An 18,901-nucleotide genomic window follows, 5' to 3' on the forward strand; every position below is an offset into this window, starting at 1 on the left:
GTCAGGCTCGCTGACTTGCTTGACACATGACGCTGTTGATCACTGGATTGTCAGGTCCAGACTCGATTATTAATATTAACGTCACACGCGGTAATATTCCAGCGAAATAATCAGAGGCGTTTAACGATTCTGAACAAAACAATCTTGTGATCAACATCACGTGCCTCTATCTAGGATAACACATATCATTGAGTCAGATCACCTGATTGAGTCAGTCACCTGTTACACCAAGCACGAGATGCTTGATTTAAATTTTAACCTGCATCTTCACAGATCCAATCGAGATTGTTACGGATTTTGTTCACTAAGTGTTTTCATCTTAGTAACCTTTTGGTTACATTAATATTCTTAGAACCACATGCAATATTCAAGTGAACAGGTTTTCTCAACAGGTTAAGTTACACTGTCCTCAACGGAATTACTCACATACAGTGAAGTCCCTTTAATCTGAGGTCCGGTGGGGTAGCCTAGTGGTTAAGGCGTTCGCTCGTCACGAGGAAGACCCCTGTTCGATTCCCCACAATAATACAATGTGTGAGGCCCATTGCAGGTGTCACCCAAAGTGAATTTGCTGAAATATTGCTACAAGCGGCATAAAACCAAACTCGCTCACTCATTAATTAGATCCTCGTTAATCAGGTGTTTCTGCATTCCGTATGATAGCATCACCCACATTTGACCAATTCTAGGCACCTGAATAATTTTTGCCATTGCATCTATATAACATTAATATTGGTAGGAGCGAAAGGACACTAAAAACATTCTATATAGCATTTGTTAATCAAGTCGACTGTCCAGATGCGGTAGTGTTCGCATTAATGAGGTTCGCGTATTCAACAAGAAGGCTTCAGTAGCTTCTTGACAAGGCTTTAAGTATGGTTGAGATTTCAAAGGTCCAGTGCATGTCCTGATAACAGGACCAGCGTTATCAGCCGTACCAAGTCGTCTCTCGTGCAATGTACATCCATCTATTGTCAATCTCACGATGACCTAGATACACGAACTGGCCGACCCACAGGTACGTTACCCCAGTGTGAAGGTAGTTTCCGAACAAAACGAATCATATTTTTGTATTTCAACTAACAACAGGAAATATACACATTACTGTCAGAAACCCTTACCTACGTCTATTGTTAGTCACTGTACATAAAGCCCGCTGGATGTGCTCCAACGTTTGTGTGTGATATCAGGAATGATATAGATGGTCGTGAGTGTATATTCCCGTTGTATACAGTATAGACTTCCGTATGATCTTTATACTTTTATAATTTCATAACGTCCACGGTCCCTAGTATGGACATCAGTCTTGATTTGCTGGTGATATGTAGCACATTGTTATTTTGTACTGTTGTCTCTAGTGTATTAATGTTGGTAATAGCTTGGTAGCTTTAAATATGTATCTCTCCAGTATTTCCCTGTCCTTCGATGACAGGTTTTTGCGTTCGAGATTCATTGCTTTTTAATACTGATATAAATTGAATTATTCTGCTCACGATATGGGTGAAATATTGCCGCGCGACGCCTAATATCAACTCACATGCTCACCCACTTATAAATCATGACTCGTTCACTATATCGCACAACTCAAAACGGCGTTGCGCAACATGCACCCATTTAGTGAATGTTAAGCTATGTCATTGCTTTCCATATGTGTTCGAGGCAATCACACGTATTGGCGCATGCGTTCATCTTAGTACTTCAAAATTTGGATAAAACAAACACACTGTCATGATTTTGACAAAGCAGGAATAACATTCATATGGGATTTGAACAAGTTGTCAACGGATCACAGCTCTGTATAGTAAACTTAGGATATAAACCTTTCGTCTCAACCCAGAGGTTCTGGGGTGCATCAAGTAACGGACTTTTATCTATCCACTTCATTTTACCGGACAAATTTAGAATTTAAGCCTCTTGTGTCATGGTGTGTGTGCGTGGGTCCGATATGTTGCATACCTAAACATGAATCTCATTAACTTATTCAGACAGTGACTTACTTTTCAGCCAATCCATTCTTTTTCCTGTGAAAATAAAATTTGCCACCAAACACAACTCTGGTTACACTGAATTCCAAATACTTGTTTCATGAGAAAATGGTATGTAATTTTAAACTTTAATAGCACCGTGTTTCTATACTCCTGTTTAGGCAGCATACCTTAAGTAAGAAACACAGACTGTCTCTGTTTGATGAGGTCGTAAGATGATTCACAATGCATCTGGCTCACTGGTTACACCTGTAATATGTTGTTTGCGCTTATGCAGTGTAGTTCTATGACACACAGTGAGGTTGATGTAATAGCAGTTCCGTACCGGAGTTCTAGCAGCAGAGCCTCTTTTTGAGATTTCCATGGTTTCCAAGTTTCCGTTGTATGACGTGTTTGCAAGGATTGAAAGGAGCGTAGTGTTACAATATACAAGTGCTTTGACGTATCAGATCATACTGATTAATATTTATGTATCCAGCTAAATGAATTAGTCTAAAAATCCTGCACTGGTTATCGCACTAAGTTGCGCAATAGGACGGAACCCCGTAAATAGGAAACGAACTGCCCTGTAATCAATGTGTTGAATTGATCGGTAATATAAGGTTCTTACTGTGCTTCCGGGATCACCCTTGATATACGCAGATTTTAAACTGTTTGTTTGTAGAATGTTGAATCTCCTCTTCGTTTGTCTTCTCTGTGTACCGTCTCTATCGGTACTTCACGGGAAGGATGACAGTGTGTGTACTCCGCCCCAAAACACCAACACAGGTAAGTGAGTGAGTGAAGTAGCGAGCGAGCTAGCGCGTGAGAGAGTCATTGAGTCAGTGAGTGTTTACACCGACGTGTATATGTGTGTCTAGTAGGACACACATTGGAGACCCGTGAAGGTCCCGGGGTAGAATAGGCCTTCAGCAACCCATGCTTGCCATAAAAAGTGACTGTGCTTGTCGTAAGAGGCTACTAACGGGATCGGGTGGTCAGACTCGCTGACTTGGTTGACACATGTCATCGGTTCCCAATTGCGCAGATCGATGCTCATGTTGTTGATCACTGGATTGTCAGGTCCAGACTCGACTATTTACAGACCGCCGCCATATAGCTGGAATATTGCTGAGTGCGGCGTAAAACTAAACTCACTCACTCACTCACTCACACAAATTGGAATCGCCCTTTGTGCTAGGTGTCAAGTCTGTATCGTAAGATACACGATAGATGCCGGAGATAATATTGCAAAAGTCAGACAAATTTCGTGTACTGTCTGCCACATGAGTTCATCGATTTGAGTGTGAACATGTCTTTTGTATGTATATGTAGCCTTTATTGGATGTCATGACATGACTTCAGGGTGTATACGTTTTTGTATCGATCTATATACATGTATGTACTCCAGGCCCGACTCGACCTAAGCTCCCGTCCGTTTACTCCGTGCATACTGAGTGCAACATCTTGAACAGTGGATACACAGTCGACGCTCAGGAATATTACGACGGCATCAACAACAGAGCACTGGTATCAGAACTGTCACAAGGGCTGGTAGGTCTCGGCTACTACTACTACAACGACAATGAACTACTTGTCATCAACCCTCAGCCAGGTAAGAAGTGAACCCTGAAAAGTGATAGTGTGCCTTGAGAAAGGGAGATGGACAATGGGCTTAGGCTACATAACTGGCATCAGAGAGCAGCGGTACAGCAGCTGAGTAAAGGGGATGATTTGAGCATGGGTAGATGGAGAAGACAGACGACTGAGCTGTGATCTTAACGGTGACGGGGTAGAGTTCATCTGGCTTAAAATGGGATAGTTGTGACGTGTTTGAGTGAAGTGCGCGTGGGTACCTTTACATATAGCGGTGACGGTTGGGTGGATGGGGAATTGAAGGAGTTTAAACGGGGTGGATGGGGAGTTTAGATGGCAATGAGGAGGTCAGGCTGATGATGGAATTGGTGAGGTGGTGGGGTTGAGCATGAGGATTGACTAGAGAACAATAGGAAGAGAGCTGATTTTACGTCTGAAGTTGCAACGTTGTTACATATTAATGTCACGTGTTTCTTTAGACCGTGCAGCTCGATGACAACCCTCAAACCTTTTGTTCTCCAGCATCTGGATATCCCACGTGCAAGGTCCAGGATCTCGCCACATCAGACAACAACTTCCTGTTTGGATTACAGAGGTTCCGGAATGGATCTGACGGTACATACCCGGCAGGTAGTGCTTTCGAGTTTGGCGGTAACATCCCCGAGGAGTACCTGGGTACTGTGACAGTGAGGGGCATCCAGACGGACGCGTGGAGGTCATGTGTCTACTGGAAGTCACTGGACGCCACTATGAACGTCACGTGGTACTACACAGGTACGTGGAGGTCATTCACTGGTCAAATAGGTGAGTGGGTAAATGTGTTTAGTTTTACGCCTATATGGCGGCGGTCTGTAAATAATCTGGAGCAGATGACATGTCAACCAAGACAGCGAGTCTGACCACCCGATCCCGTTATTCGCCTCATACGACAAGCATAGTCGCCTTTTATGGCAACCATGGGTTGCTGAAGGCCTATTCTACCCCGGGACCTTCACGGGTTGGTCAAATAGGAAATAGGTATACGATGGCCGCACAAAATAAGACAGCAATACGCATAGAGGATTTTCTATGATAAACACGATACAGACACTAAAACGTAGATCTCGAGTGAGTGAGTGAGCGTGAGCGTGAGTGAGCGTGCGTGCGTGATATCCATTTAATGGGTTGAAAAAATATGTTCGATATACCATATCACAATTGCCTTCAAAGTAAGATGTTATTTAAGGACATCTAATGACTGAACCAAGACACATTTGTGTGCAATTGAAGTTAGTGAGTTAGTGAGTCAGTTTCTCTTTGCGCCCCTTTTAGCAATATTCCAGTGGCGGGGCACACCATAATTTTTTCCCATGTTAGAATTCGATCTTTGGTCATCGGCGTGACGAGGGGATGCTTTAACCACAAGGCTAGCCCATCGCCCAGTGTGAATTTGGAAAGATAACACTGAGGTTTCAATGACTGATAAAAATGAATTTTGTTCCATAAGCTCAGAACAAATGGCAGACGGCGTCCAACACGAAGCAGGTTCCTGTGCGATGTCACGTGACCGGAAGACGCTTCACTGATGCTACAACATCTCACGACTTCGACCATGTATACGAGTTCTCGGATTTTCTCCCATACATTGACCTCGGTCCTAAAGTCTTTGAGGTAAAGCGTGTCACAGGCACTATTAATCTATTTGTTTTTACTGACCAAGGTATTAACTTCTCTGGCAACAGTGACATAGAGAGATACATATACACACGCACGGACGCACGGACGCACGCACACACACCCACAAACACACACGCGCGGCGCACACACATTCATTTACCCTCTTCATTGTACTGGAACCAAATTGTGTCCAACTTCTGAAAACAATGTGACAAAATTCAACATGCTGGTATCATGAATATATGCTAAGAATGAAAAATAAAAATATTTATTTTTTCGAAAACTCAAAATGTATATCACTTCGTTCGAAATGAGTGTTTTACATGTTTTGGACTATGTAAATAGTCTAATAAAGCTGTGAACGGCAGTTAAATATTTTTTTACATATTGTACAATTTGAACTCAAAAACAGCTAATCGAACGTTTTCCGAACTCCGTGCACCGCTTACGCCGTATACGATAATTAGTGATACATCTTCTCGGCGCTGAGTTTGGCACTTACCATGGAAACGGGTAATTTGTTTTCCAACTGCAACTCTCTTAGAAGGGATGACGCGGAAAGTTACTAAAGCGTTATTGACCAAAGAATTTTAAGTATTTTACATAAAAGTAAGACAAAATGTGTTGAACTGAACCTATGTATGACGCGTATGACAGGTGCCCGACTACACCGTCTGCCCTGGAAGGAAGAACACAAAGCCACCGCCCTCGTTCAGCACATATTTCAAGATGAAGTCAGAGCTGATTGTCCCAACATCCAACTTTGTTACGTTCTTGTGGGTAAGTGAGTGAGTTTAGTTTTACGCCGCCCTACCAGATACATGGCGGCGGCCTGTAAATAATCGAGTCTGGACCAGACAGTTTAGTGATTAACAGCATGAGCATGGCACATGGTATGAAAGTACGTCATCTACCCCCACTGATCCTAGAACAACCACTCTGCATATTGCTGAGAGTAAAACAACAGCTGTCCCGTTGAAGTATCCATTTTAACAATAACTGTTTTAAGTGTTCAGTCTTACCTCTCTGATTGGCCGAGTGCTCTTCTTCTATTTTCAATGTACCCCGTTTGCAAGCGAGTAGCTTTTTAATATACCCCGCTGCCAGTGGCAAATTATTCGGTACATCATGGTAGTAATTCCTTAATCCCTAAAAACATGACTCTAATGAGTCACGTGTGCTTTACTGAAATTGCCGATGCCTTGGAAATGGAAATCGATGGAAGGGAGATAACTCTAAATCTGTTTATCTTGTCAGCAAAATCTATCGATGGCTACAGAAGGAATTCTACCTTTGCTTCAAACAATTCAAAATTAACATTCAGTTGTTCGGTAATGTATATACGTTGATCACTGGTCCCTTCTGGCTCAGGAATTATTAAATCAACAATGTCCACCCCCACATGTGACCAGTGAACAACTTATATTGTAACCACTCATCATAGCAGTACATTCCGGTATTATTCCTACAGGAATGGTATGACTTCTCCACGAAGATGTCCAAGTTCCAGTATCGACCGGTGCCGACGGGATCCAAGTACACAACCAATATGCTGTCCGAGATACACGACTACAACACAGGTAACGCTTCCGGCTTTGATGCTGCTTGATCGACCGGATGATAAAATATGATTTTATGCCGTGCGTTTCACTGTTGGGACACGAACCCACCCAACCACATCTAGGAGCATGAGCTGGTTTGTTACTTAACGCTGCCATGGTGCCTGGGTAGTTATTCTCGAAACGTTGTTAGCCCTGCGAACGTTTTCAACCCTTTCTTAACACCTTGGCTACGATCAAAGGTAAGAAATCTTAGGGCTACGAACGTTTCGAGAATTAGGACACCTGTCTGGACCAGACAATCGAATGATCAACAACATACCCACCGATCTACGCAATGTAGATACGATAACATGTGTCAACCAAAACATCGAGTCTGACCGCCCGATCTTACGTCAAGTATAGGTCTTAAGCTAAGTGTAACATTTCCATGAAAGTATAATTAACTGGCAGGTCACATCAAGGTTTGAATGAAATCGGTATAATATATTTTTTTGTTTTAAACATATTATATTCATGAGAAAAGGATTGGGTACAAGTTATATAACTTAGAACACCCTCTCCGTAGTATTTATAGAACATAATTTACATTCATTATACAAGATGGGCAGGCAAGGACAGAAAGATGGGAAAGAATGGAACAATTCTAAAAATAAGGAAAATCTTTTAGATTGACAGATATATGTTTGAGCAATTTTAAATATGTTTTCATTTATATGAACAGCCAGATCTGCATTGTCATATAGTAGTAACTCAGAGTTTATAGTCACATTGGTAACACTGAGTGAATTAGTCATCATGGTAGTTCTCTGTTGAGCATATAATTGACATTTAAATGTTAATTTTTAATTTCACAAATATTTCCACAAGAACAACTTGAGTTATCTCTTATACCTCTCTTATAAGAGATCACAATTCAATTGACTACACATGTAACGTAGTTTTGCAAGGATGATGTTAGTGATTCTTAATATTGTTTTCTCATAATCCATCCCGACAATCGCCATTATTGTCAGTCCATCCGTTATATGTCTAGTGTAAAGCTTTGAGGCATCGAACGGAAATATGACACATACATTATATCTCATTAAAACCATGAGCTTTTCTAAAATTCCATGATTTCGGCAATGAAGTGAAATCGATTTGCAATTTGAAAACCGATCCACCAAAACGTTTGAATGCATCCCTGCACCATTGTTCAGAGCATCATCGTTTACTGAAGCCTAAGTGTTCAATTAACTCCCCTGTTATAGCAAAATGGATGGAACCCGTGTTAAAACAGTCAAAACAGAATGGCTAATCTATGTGTACATTTATGTTTACTTCAAACAACTAGTAAGGAGCTGTTGATCCAGCACTGTTCAGTCTTGATAGTAGATTGATGAAAGTTCCATATTAACAGAGTAGCCGTTTCTTACGCTGTGTGTCATTTGAGTTCCTTATTACATAAATATTTAACAATGAATGATGTGGATTTCGAACGTTTGATTGCACCGTTTCAAAGGTTTAATGTCTGCACGAGGTGACTTGACCGTTCATACGCAAGTAAGAAATCGCCGTGTCAGCTACCATTCAGCTTAATTTGTATAAATACTCTATTTCAGTCTACACTAGACTGAACGTTTCGTGCTGAATGACAATGAAGAAAAACTTTGTACGCTCACGAATACGAAAGTTATACATACAATCTTTTTGACTGTCTTATTCTTTCAGTCCAGATATAAAGTATTTAGTGAGGTGGTCGTCGAGATATATTCGTTACCACGTATAACACATGATAACGTATAAAAAACGTGCTTCAAACAACTCAGAATTAACACGGATGTCTTCGGTAAGATACATACGTTGTTCACTGGTCCCTCGGGGCCCAGTGGTTTGATGTACCCTAGACGTTTAAGTTCATCGAGTGTGCATCAACCCATGTTAGCATCACGACCAGCTAACAACATATAACATAGTATAGTTAAACCCAGTCATAATTGCTACAGATATAGGGTGATGTTGCAGGCACAGCGTACGTTATTGACACAGTGGTCGGCAACTGCACTGTCCACGCCATCAATGCTTTGGACTCCGTGAAGGTTGACCCGACACACGTCAAGATGATGTCAACACAATATTTTCAACACTCTGAATCCGGAACCCTCGCCTACGACGGGGTGGTGTGTATTGGGGCCCTCATTCCCACAGCAGAAAGGGAAGGGTATTTGATAAGTTACATGTCTGTAAACGTCTAGATAAAGGTGGCATTGGAAAAATGACACAGTTCTGTTGGCAAGGTGTTGGTCGTATGATAACTCAGTGAAAGGTGTGGAGTTTTTCATATATTTATATGCGATATATACTACCCATTAAAGGTCTGGACACACTTAAAACTCTCTCTCTCTCTTTCTCTCTCTCTCTCTCTCTCTCTCTCTCTCTCTCGTTGACACGTTGAGCTGTAGGTAGGCATCGGACTACCGATGGATTGCAGTTGTTGAGTCTAAGATAGTGATTAATGGATGGTAGAAACGAAAAACAGTTCATGCAACGATAATATGTGTGACTATCGATAGTTTCATAATTGACTTCCGTTGGTAAAAATGCGCAGCGCAAAATACAGGAAGTACCCGATTCGCTCAACTTTTAGCTCTGGGTCCCTATTCCTGTTAACTATTTACTGGCTTTTGATTGATTGATGGATGGATGGATGGATGGACGGATTGGTATATAAACGATACATCTACTTGGGTAATGACTTCAAAGGAGATATTTCCAGGAAAAACACCTATTCCAATGGTTGGTAGCAACAGACTGTCGCTATCATAACAGTAGGTTGCAACAGACTATCGCTATTGCCTCGATAGCCACGCCTAATAACACGTCTTGTTTCAGAGGACAATTCGTGGTATCGACTGTGACGTGTGGGTGGAGGAACGGAACGATTGGCCGAACGCTGGGTCGGGGGTGAACTCGACATGGGAGTTCCTATACGCCACCGTAAGCAACAAAGTCGTTAATCAGAAGCTTCTACTGACCACGTGATAGAGATAACTACTACATATTGGGAGATACTAGGCGACGTTGACATGTTTCTGATTCGTGATGGGCCTTCATTTACGTACAGTGAAGTAGGTTTATAGCGAACTATCGGATATTACGAACAATTGAACATGATGAACCGACGAACAAAACTAAATGGCGGATGTTACGAACTTACAGATATAACGGATTGTCGCATATAACGAGCTGCCGGTTGCAACGAACTGACGGATATAACGAACTCACGGAGACAGCGAACTAACGGAAACAACCAACTCACGGATATGACGAACTCACAGATATAACGAACTTGCGGATACAGTGAACTGGCGGTTATAACTGACGGATATAACGAACTGACAGATACAACGAACTCACTGATACAACGAACTGACGGATATAAAGAACTGACGGATATAACGAACTGACAGATACAACGAACTGACGGATGCAACGAACTGACAGATGTAACGAATTCACGGATACAACGATCTCACTGATACAACGACCTGACGGATATATCGAAAGAACAAACTGGCGTATGCAAGGAGACACATGTCATCGGTTCGCATTTGCGCAGGTCTGTGCTCATGCTGTTGACTTAGTTGAGTTTGCTGTGCGGCGTAAAACTGAACTCACTCACCCACTCATTATATTATATCACCGGCTTTCGAATGACCTAATGCTGTGAACGCTGAGCGGCCAGGGTCCAAGGATACTTTTGTAACATTCATAGTGTTCGACAGCCTATTTTTGTATTCTTTCAGTGGATGTGAGGCAGGGCTAAAATTATATTTAAATCTTAATGGTTCAGTATTTCAAATTCTTAATATTCTCGGCAAGAGATCTTAACTTTTCGAATATTTGCTTTGAATATATTTTGGTATCTCTTCAGCAACTGTGGTTGTCTCAGCATGGCTACGGGTCCGGCTCGATACTTCCTGTCCAGCTGTCAATCGCCGCGGCATCGGTAAGAACGTAGGAATGATTGGCCTTTGTCTATATATAGAGTGTATGAGGATATGGGCGCGAATGAACGTGTGCATCTGCGCGCGCATATGTGTGGTGTCTGGATTTACAAAACTACCTCCTAGTCTTGTCAAACTGTATCTTCCTTTAAGAGTTCTTCAAGATTTACACAGGTGGCACCAAAAGGCACACACAAAGTAAAATTTCCACCCCTTCTCTTGTCAGAGGATACTGTTAATCTAATGATGTTCTTATCCAGGTGGGAATTTTTATCCTTTGAAACCCATGCTTGTAATAGGTGACTAACGCGACTGGGTTGTCAGACGCGCTGACACATTTCATAGTAGTGTTCTACTTACGTAGATCGATGCTCATGCTGTTGACCACAAGATTGTCTAGTCCAGATTCAGTTATTTATAGACTGACGGCATACTGCTGAAACACTTCTGAGAGCGGCCTCAAACACAACACAAACAAACCAAAAGTATACTCACCTTGTGCGCATTTGGCAAGTTTGTTCTGTTATGCGATTTGTAGCCACTGAGAACTGGAACTGAGGGCCAACTGTCTTCATGACAGTTGACATCCATCAAACGTCTTTAAAGAAAGCCAGAAAAACAGGGTTATAGTTTTCAAGTGGATTGTGAAACAACTACTTCATTTCCGAAAAATAGTCATTCACTTAACGTGCTTCAATGCGCATGGTTTGAAGCGTGTATAGGGGGCTATATCTCTAACATCGTGTGGACAATGCAGTGAGTCATTTGAACCGCCTGGGAGCAACAGTAAGTATGTTATTGACGAGTAAGTTCAATCCTGACTTTTACTGAACAACGTGGAGAGGCCTATTAATATACAACCTCTTTAATACAAGATGAGCGACGGTTCACTATGGTTGCTAACACTGTAATCAAGCAAGTGGTCTATAATACTAAAGGCATGGTTATATATACATAGCAAGTTTGAACAGTAAGTGATGTTTGCATCTGTGCAGCTAACAAACCTACAAGGATATTCAGAATGAAGAGGGACACACGATCTCAGGTTTCTGAAAGGCCAGTTGCTCCACCTCCCACCCCTTTTCCCTAGTCTCCCCACTTCCTCAGTGGCACAGTCGGACCGAGTCACCACGCTTGGCCTGATCTGATGTTTGTGTTGACAGGTACCTTTCTTCACCACCTACAACATCTACGAATACGACGACGATGAACCGTCCCTCCTCGACTTTGACATCACGCCGTGTTTCGGCCCCACCCACAAGAAAGATATGAAGTTTGTCCTACCAGGTAACTTTGACCGTTAAGTGACGCTACTGACAATCGGGGTGGTGGAGAAGTAGAATGGCTGAAGCGTCAGCCCGTCACGTCGAAAGGCCGGGTTCTATTCCTCACATGGGTACAAAGTGTGAAACCCATTTCTGGTGTCCCCGCCGTGATATTGCTGAAATATTGCGAAATATTGCTTAAAGGGGCATAACATTATACTGACTCTCTCACTACTGTATACCTGGTAGATGTTGCAAGTGTAGCTGAGTGAGTTTAGTTTATATTCATATTTAGCAATATTCTAGCTATATGGCGGCGGTCTGTAAATAATCGAGTCTGGACCTGACAATCCAGTGATCAACAGCATGAGCATCGATCTGCGCGATTGGCAACCGATGACATGTGTCAACCAAGTCAGCGAGCCTGACCATCCGTTCCTGTTAGTCATCTCTTACGACAAGCATAGTCGCCATTTATGGCAAGCCTGGGTTGCTGAAGGCCTAGTCTACCCCGGGACCTTCACGGGTCCAGTATGCTGTACATGTTGATGGCAGCTGTATAAAGTGAAGTAGTACATGCTGTTGTGGATGCCGTACTTGCATAAGTATTACTATCCTTATAACTGTTGTTCTTAATAGTGGTCGTACTTGTTGTTCTATATTGGTTCTTAGCGGCTCTATTCCCACCGACATCGCTCGTAGTGCATATAAAGGCAGTGGAGATTTATGCAAATTAAATTTATTAAAAACTTTCATATCTTATATGCCCTGTACATCTTTCAGCTCAGTACAACAAGCTCGTGTCGGATCAACTGACGATGTTCCGGTATTTCATCTTAGTGACAGTGGCTGGTTACACCACCATCTCCCCAATCAGAATAACAAACATTCAGGTATTCTCAAACCCACGTCGTCCTTACCAAATCATCAACAAAAACATAGTCTCCAACCTCCATCTCTCAGATTAATAAACATTTAGGTACCCTCAAATCCATGTCTTCCTCATCAAATCATCCACAAAATGCACGTACTCTCAAACCCCCGCCTCACCTGTCAGGGTAACAAACAGTCCGGTAGTTCCAAACCAATGTCTTCTTCATCAGATCATCATCATAATTCACACAGTCTCAATCCTTTGTCACGCCCATCAGAGTAGCAAACAGTCAGTTACATTCCAACATCTGTCTGCCCTAAAAGTACAAATATTTAGCTACTCCCAGCTCTCTCTTTTCACTATATGGACAGTGTTCCCTATTACTATCCAATCTCAGTCATCCCTGTTTATGACTTTATAAAGTGCTTTCCAAGCCCTTCTCTTCGTATTTAGACCACTCCGATATGCCCTATTACAGTGGAAGCTGTTTAATCCGGCACCTACTAGGACAGCAAAAATAATCCGTTTTAGATAATGTGCCAGATTGTAGAGCTGATCATAAATGTACAGACCATGCAAGGGACTTAGATTTTAGTTAGATGTCAGTGTTGACAACTTATTGGATCAGGGAGATGCCGGTTTTGACAGCTTCCTCTGCATTGCGAAAACGTAACTATTCTGTCTAGTCTCTGTGTTCCAATTAGTGTAAAAACTGGAATCTGTAACACCTAATTCCCTATTAGGATAACAAACCTCAGTACAAATCATCGTGGCCTGAGAGTGACCTCCCCTGGGGTGTTCCAGGTGAGCTTCCTTGATACCAAGGATATCTTGGTGTCTTTCCGACTCCTGGACAAGGCTCCACTACCGGGCGATGTTGTTAACCCCGCTAGCCAGCTTTCATTGGAGGACGCTGTGGACATCCTCACATACGGCATTAACTCCGGCAACTTCACAATCACCATCAACGTAAGATTTTCACGTAATGGGTTTATTTTACGTCATCATCTCAGGTACACACAGATGCGGAAACGCAAATGGTGACTACAAATTTGAAATATTCTTACTGGTTCTTGCTAACTCTTTGCGATGATTGTGGATTGTTGAAAAGTGACAAGTATTGATACTGTTATATACAGGGAGTCGTTATGAAGCCACGCCCCTACTCTGTGACTTCTAAGGATACGGTAATAGTGGAACATCCCTGGAAGAATGTCAAGCTGGAGTATACAGGAGGTGAGCTACAGTTTCTTAACAACAAGAGGTGGCATAACCTTGCATACAGTGGGTGAGCTAATGGTTTTGACAGAGGGCCCAAACCCCGGAGCTAACGGTGTACATACAGGGTAGGGTGACCTAAGGTTGTGCATAGAGCATAGGGTGACCTAACGGTGTACATACAGGATAGGATGACCTAACGGTGTACATACAGGGTAGGGAGAACTTACGGTGTACATATAACGTGATCTAACGGCGTTAATAGCAGGAGGTGACATAGCACTCTAAACAGAGGTGAGATAACGATCTTAACAGAGGGTGGGGTGAGGAAACCTTCTATAGAGGGTAGGGTGAGGTAACGTTGTAAATGGAGGGTGGGGTGAGGAAACGTTGTAAATGGAGGGTGGGGTGAGGAAACGTTGTAAATGGAGGGTGGGGTGAGTCACGCTGTAAATGGAGGGTGGGGTGAGGTAACGTTATAAATGGAGGTTGGGGTGAGGTAACGTTGTAAATGGAGGGTGGGGTGAGGAAACGTTGTAAATGGAGGGTGGGGTGAGGAAACGTTGTAAATGGAGGGTGGGGTGAGGTAACGTTGTAAATGGAGGGTGGGGTGAGGTAACGTTGTAAAGAGAGGGTGGGGTGAGGAAACGTTGTAAATGGAGGGTGGGGTGAGGTCACATTGTAAATGGAGGGTGGGGTGAGGAAACGTTGTAAATGGAGGTGAGGTGAGGTCACATTGTAAATGGAGGATGGAGAGAGGTAACGTTGTAAATGGAGGGTGGGGTGAGGTAACGTTGTAAATAGAGGGTGGGGTGAGGTAACGTTGTAAATGGAGGGTGACGTGAGGTCACATTGTAAATGGAGGATGGAGAGAGGTAACGTTGTAAATGGAGGGTGGAATGAGACAACGTTGTAAATAGAGGGTGGGGTGAGGTAACGTTGTAAAGAGAGGGTGGGGTGAGGTAACGTTGTAAAGAGAGGGTGGGGTGAGGTAACGTTGTAAATGGAGGGTGGCGTGAGGTAGCGTTGTAAATGGAGGGTGGGGTGAGGTAACGTTGTAAATGGAGGGTGGGGTGAGGTAACGTTGTAAATGGAGGGTGGGGAGAGGTAACGTTGTAAATGGAGGGTGGGTGAGGTAACGTAAATGGAGGGTGGGGTGAGGAAACGTTGTAAATGGAGGGTGGGGTGAGGTAACGTTGTAAATAGAGGGTGGGGTGAGGTAACGTTGTAAATGGAGGGTGGGGTGAGGTAACGTTGTAAATGGAGGGTGGGGTGAGGTCACATTGTAAATGGAGGGTGGGGTGAGGTAACGTTGTAAATAGAGGATGGGGTGAGGTAACGTTGTAAAGAGAGGGTGGGGTGAGGAAACGTTGTAAATGGAGGGTGGGGTGAGGTAACGTTGTAAATGGAGTGTGGGGTGAGGTAACGTTGTAAAGAGAGGGTGGGGTGAGGTAACGTTGTAAATGGAGGGTGGGGTGAGGTAACGTTGTAAATGGAGGGTGGGTGAGGTAACGTTGTAAATGGAGGGTGGGGTGAGGTAACGTTGTAAATGGAGGGTGGGTGAGGTAACGTAAATGGTGGGTGGGGTGAGGTAACGTTGTAAATGATGGAGTGAGCTAACGTTGTAAATGAAGGGTGGGGTGAGCTAACGGTGTTAACAAAATTCAGGTGGGATAGTATTGAAAACAGTGTGGGATGGACCAGCGTTGTAGACAGAGGGTGAAATAGGCTTAGGTTATAAACAATGGATTGTCTGGGATACGCTTATAAACAGAGGTTACGGTGGACTAACGTTAGTAAGCAGACGGTAAGATGGCTAACGTTATAAACAGATGGTGGTTTGGGATAAAGTTGAAATCACAAGATGAGGTCAGCTAATTTTACAGACATTCAACTTTGGAAACACAGGATGAAGCGATATAACGTTGCTAAGCAGGATTCTGTGAACGAGAAGATCTGATGTGCTCACAAGATGGCATTGGAAACATATTGGGTCACATAAGCAGGCTGTTACCAGCCGACGTAAATATAGGGTGAGATCAGGGTGTAAGCACTGGATAAGATCAGCTTATGCTAAAAAGACAACATTTGGAAAACAGGAAGATCTGGCGTTACGTTGTGCACATGGTGTCAGCTCATGATTCAAGGCACACCATCACGACACACTTCTCTGAAAACCAATGTGGCATTTCTCGCATTAATACTAACTATCAGCCCTCAGCGACTATCAGCGAAGCTACTACCTAACTGATTCCGGAAAAAACTGTTATATTCTATTTGTGGCAAGTTTGACTATTTGGAAGTTTCAGTTATCGAGTGAGTGACTTTAGTTTTACGCCGCACTCAGCAATGTTCCAGCTATATGGCGGCGGGGTGTAAATAATCGAGTCTGGACCAGACAATCCAGTGATCTACAACATGAGCATCAATCTGTGCAGTTGGGAAACAATGACATATGTCAACCAAGTCAGTTGGACTGACCACCTTATCTCGTTAGTCGCCTTTTACGAAAAACATAGTCGCCTTTTAAGGCAAGCATGGTTTGTTGAAGGCCTATTCTACCCCGGGACCTTCACGGGTCTCCAGTTATCGATTTATTGTATCAACATGAAGCTAAAGTGAATGCACATATAACCCAATAGAGATATATTACAGAAAATCGTGTTGTTGGAAAGGCGTGACATATGCCGTTGGAGAAGAGGATGAGGTGGACAGCACTGATAGCTGAATGAAATTACTTGTATTTGTAAACATGACAGCAGGTCACCTAACGTAGTAAACATAGCACATGTCTGGTATCTGTCCACAGGGAGCGTGGTCGGTCTGGGTGTGGGAAAGGTAAATGATATTGTCTGGTGTCTGTTCACAGGGAGCGTGGTCGGTCTGGGTGCGGGAAAGGTAAATGCCATTGTCTGGTGTCTGTTCACAGGGAGCGTGGTCGGTCTGGGTGTGGGAAAGGTAAATGATATTGTCTGGTGTCTGTTCACAGGGAGCGTGGTCTGTCTGGGTTTGGGAAAGGTAAATGCTATTGTCTGGTGTCTGTTCACAGGGAGCATGGTCGGTCTGGGTGCGGGAAAGGTAAATGCTATTGTCTGGTGTCTGTTCACAGGGAGCGTGGTCGGTCTGGGTGTGGGAAAGGTAAATGCTACTATCTGGTGTCTGTTCACAGGGAGCGTAGTCGGTCTGGGTGTGGGAAACGTAAATGTCATTGTCTGATGTCTGTTCACAGGGAACGTGGTCGGTCTGGGTGTGGGAAAGGTAAATGCTATTGTCTGGTGTCTGTTCACAGGGAGCGTGGTCGGTCTGGGTGTGGGAAAGGTAAATGCCATTGTCTGATGTCTGTTCACAGGGAGCGTGGTCGGTCTGGGTGTGGGAAAGGTAAATGCTATAGTCTGGTGTCTGTTCACAAGGAGCGTGGTCGATCTGGGTGTGGGAAAGGTAAATGCCATTGTCTGGTGTCTGTTCACAGGGAGCGTGGTTAGTCTGGGTGTGGGAAAGGTAAATGCCATTGTCTGGTGTCTGTTCACAGGGAGCATGGTCAGTCTGGGTGTGGGAAAGGTAAATGCTATTGTCTGGTGTCTGTTCACAGGGAGCGTGGTCGGTCTGGGTGTGGGAAAGGTAAATGCCATTGTCTGGTGTCTGTTCACAGGGAGCGTGGTCGGTCTGGGTGTGGGAAAGGTAAATGCTATAGTCTGGTGTCTGTTCACAGGGAGCGTGGTCGGTCTGGGTGTGGGAAACGTGAAATGCTATTGTCTGGTGTCTGTTCACAGGGAGCGTGGTCGGTCTAGGTGTCGGAATGTTGGTGCTAGCATTCGGCATTGGTTTCGTCGTCTATATGGTGATCAAGAAGAAACGCTCATGATGCATCTGCCGGAGGACTATCTGTATCTAGTTTGGTTTTTAAGTTTCTTGTAACGAATGTTTACAGTTCTTGTGGTGGACGAGAAAGACCTGATCAAAAGACTTCGGTCAACCAAACTCAGCACATAGTTGAAGGTAGAAAAATGTATATCAAAACACGGTTGTAACGAGGATGAACACTGGGTCGTTATAACCGATCATTTAAGGCACATACACGTGACAGTTTGTTATATCTGACAGTTCGTATCAAGCGTGGTCGGTTTAAACGTAGTTTACTTTAGTTATAATGACCATTCGACACATTGAGTAAATGTGTTCATATGACGTTCTGGATGGAAATCGCGAGGTGATTTAAAATCAAACAAAAAGACCCGATTTTCTTTCGATATTCTGCTATTTAATATTGATTTGGCATCTCTGTGTTTTGTACAGAAATGTTTTTGTGACATATACGCCAGGTAATGTTTTCTTAAAGCTTTAATAATTGCGCCACCAAATCCAGTTTTAAGTGTCTACCTTCTTCTTTTCGACAGATTAGATACAAGTGTTAATGTGTAATATTATAAAAATAAATACATTATACTCCAAATAAGACTGTTGTTTATATTTTGAATGGTGAGGGAGATCAGCTTGCATGCATTTACCATCGACTGTTACCCCTCACCGCTGATAACGGTTGGTGTAACCAAAGTAACCTACTGTCATGGTCAATTATTCAGAAGTCTTACGACAAGCAGAGTCACCTTTTACAGCAAGCATGGGTTGTTGAAGGTCTATTCTACTCCAGACCTTCACGGCACAGTTGCATCTGGGCTCACTCGGACACCATCCCGAAAGCACATACCAGATGTCATCGACATGGCATTCGAGCCTAGGTATCTATACCTTGCGATCAAAGCGAAAAATAGTGTACTGTGAA

General features: G+C 43.3%; 1 protein-coding gene across 1 annotated transcript; it reads left to right on the forward strand.

Moving 5' to 3' along the window:
• The first annotated feature begins 849 nt into the window (after window positions 1–849).
• LOC137260498 (uncharacterized) lies at window positions 850–18,571 on the forward strand. Its single transcript, XM_067798172.1, has 15 exons — window positions 850–1,018; window positions 2,650–2,753; window positions 3,376–3,579; window positions 4,083–4,334; window positions 5,047–5,210; window positions 5,874–5,996; window positions 6,688–6,796; window positions 8,783–8,937; window positions 9,650–9,754; window positions 10,692–10,766; window positions 11,928–12,051; window positions 12,813–12,922; window positions 13,708–13,872; window positions 14,043–14,139; window positions 17,892–18,571. The coding sequence occupies exons 2-15, from the start codon at window positions 2,651–2,653 to the stop codon at window positions 17,981–17,983; spliced, it is 1,878 nt and encodes a 625-aa protein (XP_067654273.1). The 5' UTR covers window positions 850–1,018; window position 2,650; the 3' UTR covers window positions 17,984–18,571.
• The last annotated feature ends 330 nt before the right edge of the window (window positions 18,572–18,901 follow it).

The sequence above is a fragment of the Haliotis asinina genome, chromosome 13 (genome assembly GCF_037392515.1).
Source record: "Haliotis asinina isolate JCU_RB_2024 chromosome 13, JCU_Hal_asi_v2, whole genome shotgun sequence".
In the NCBI taxonomy this organism is placed as follows: domain Eukaryota; kingdom Metazoa; phylum Mollusca; class Gastropoda; order Lepetellida; family Haliotidae; genus Haliotis; species Haliotis asinina.

What these genes read in the sequence shown, in the direction of transcription:
- LOC137260498 (XM_067798172.1), top strand. Translation starts at nt 2,651, where the DNA reads ATGTTGAATCTCCTCTTCGTTTGTCTTCTCTGTGTACCGTCTCTATCG. An exon ending in TGTCATCAACCCTCAGCCAG is followed by an intron (nt 3,580 to 4,082) that starts GTAAGAAGTGAA and finishes TTTGTTCTCCAG; the next exon opens with CATCTGGATATCCCACGTGC. An exon ending in CAAGCTGGAGTATACAGGAG is followed by an intron (nt 14,140 to 17,891) that starts GTGAGCTACAGT and finishes GTCTGTTCACAG; the next exon opens with GGAGCGTGGTCGGTCTAGGT.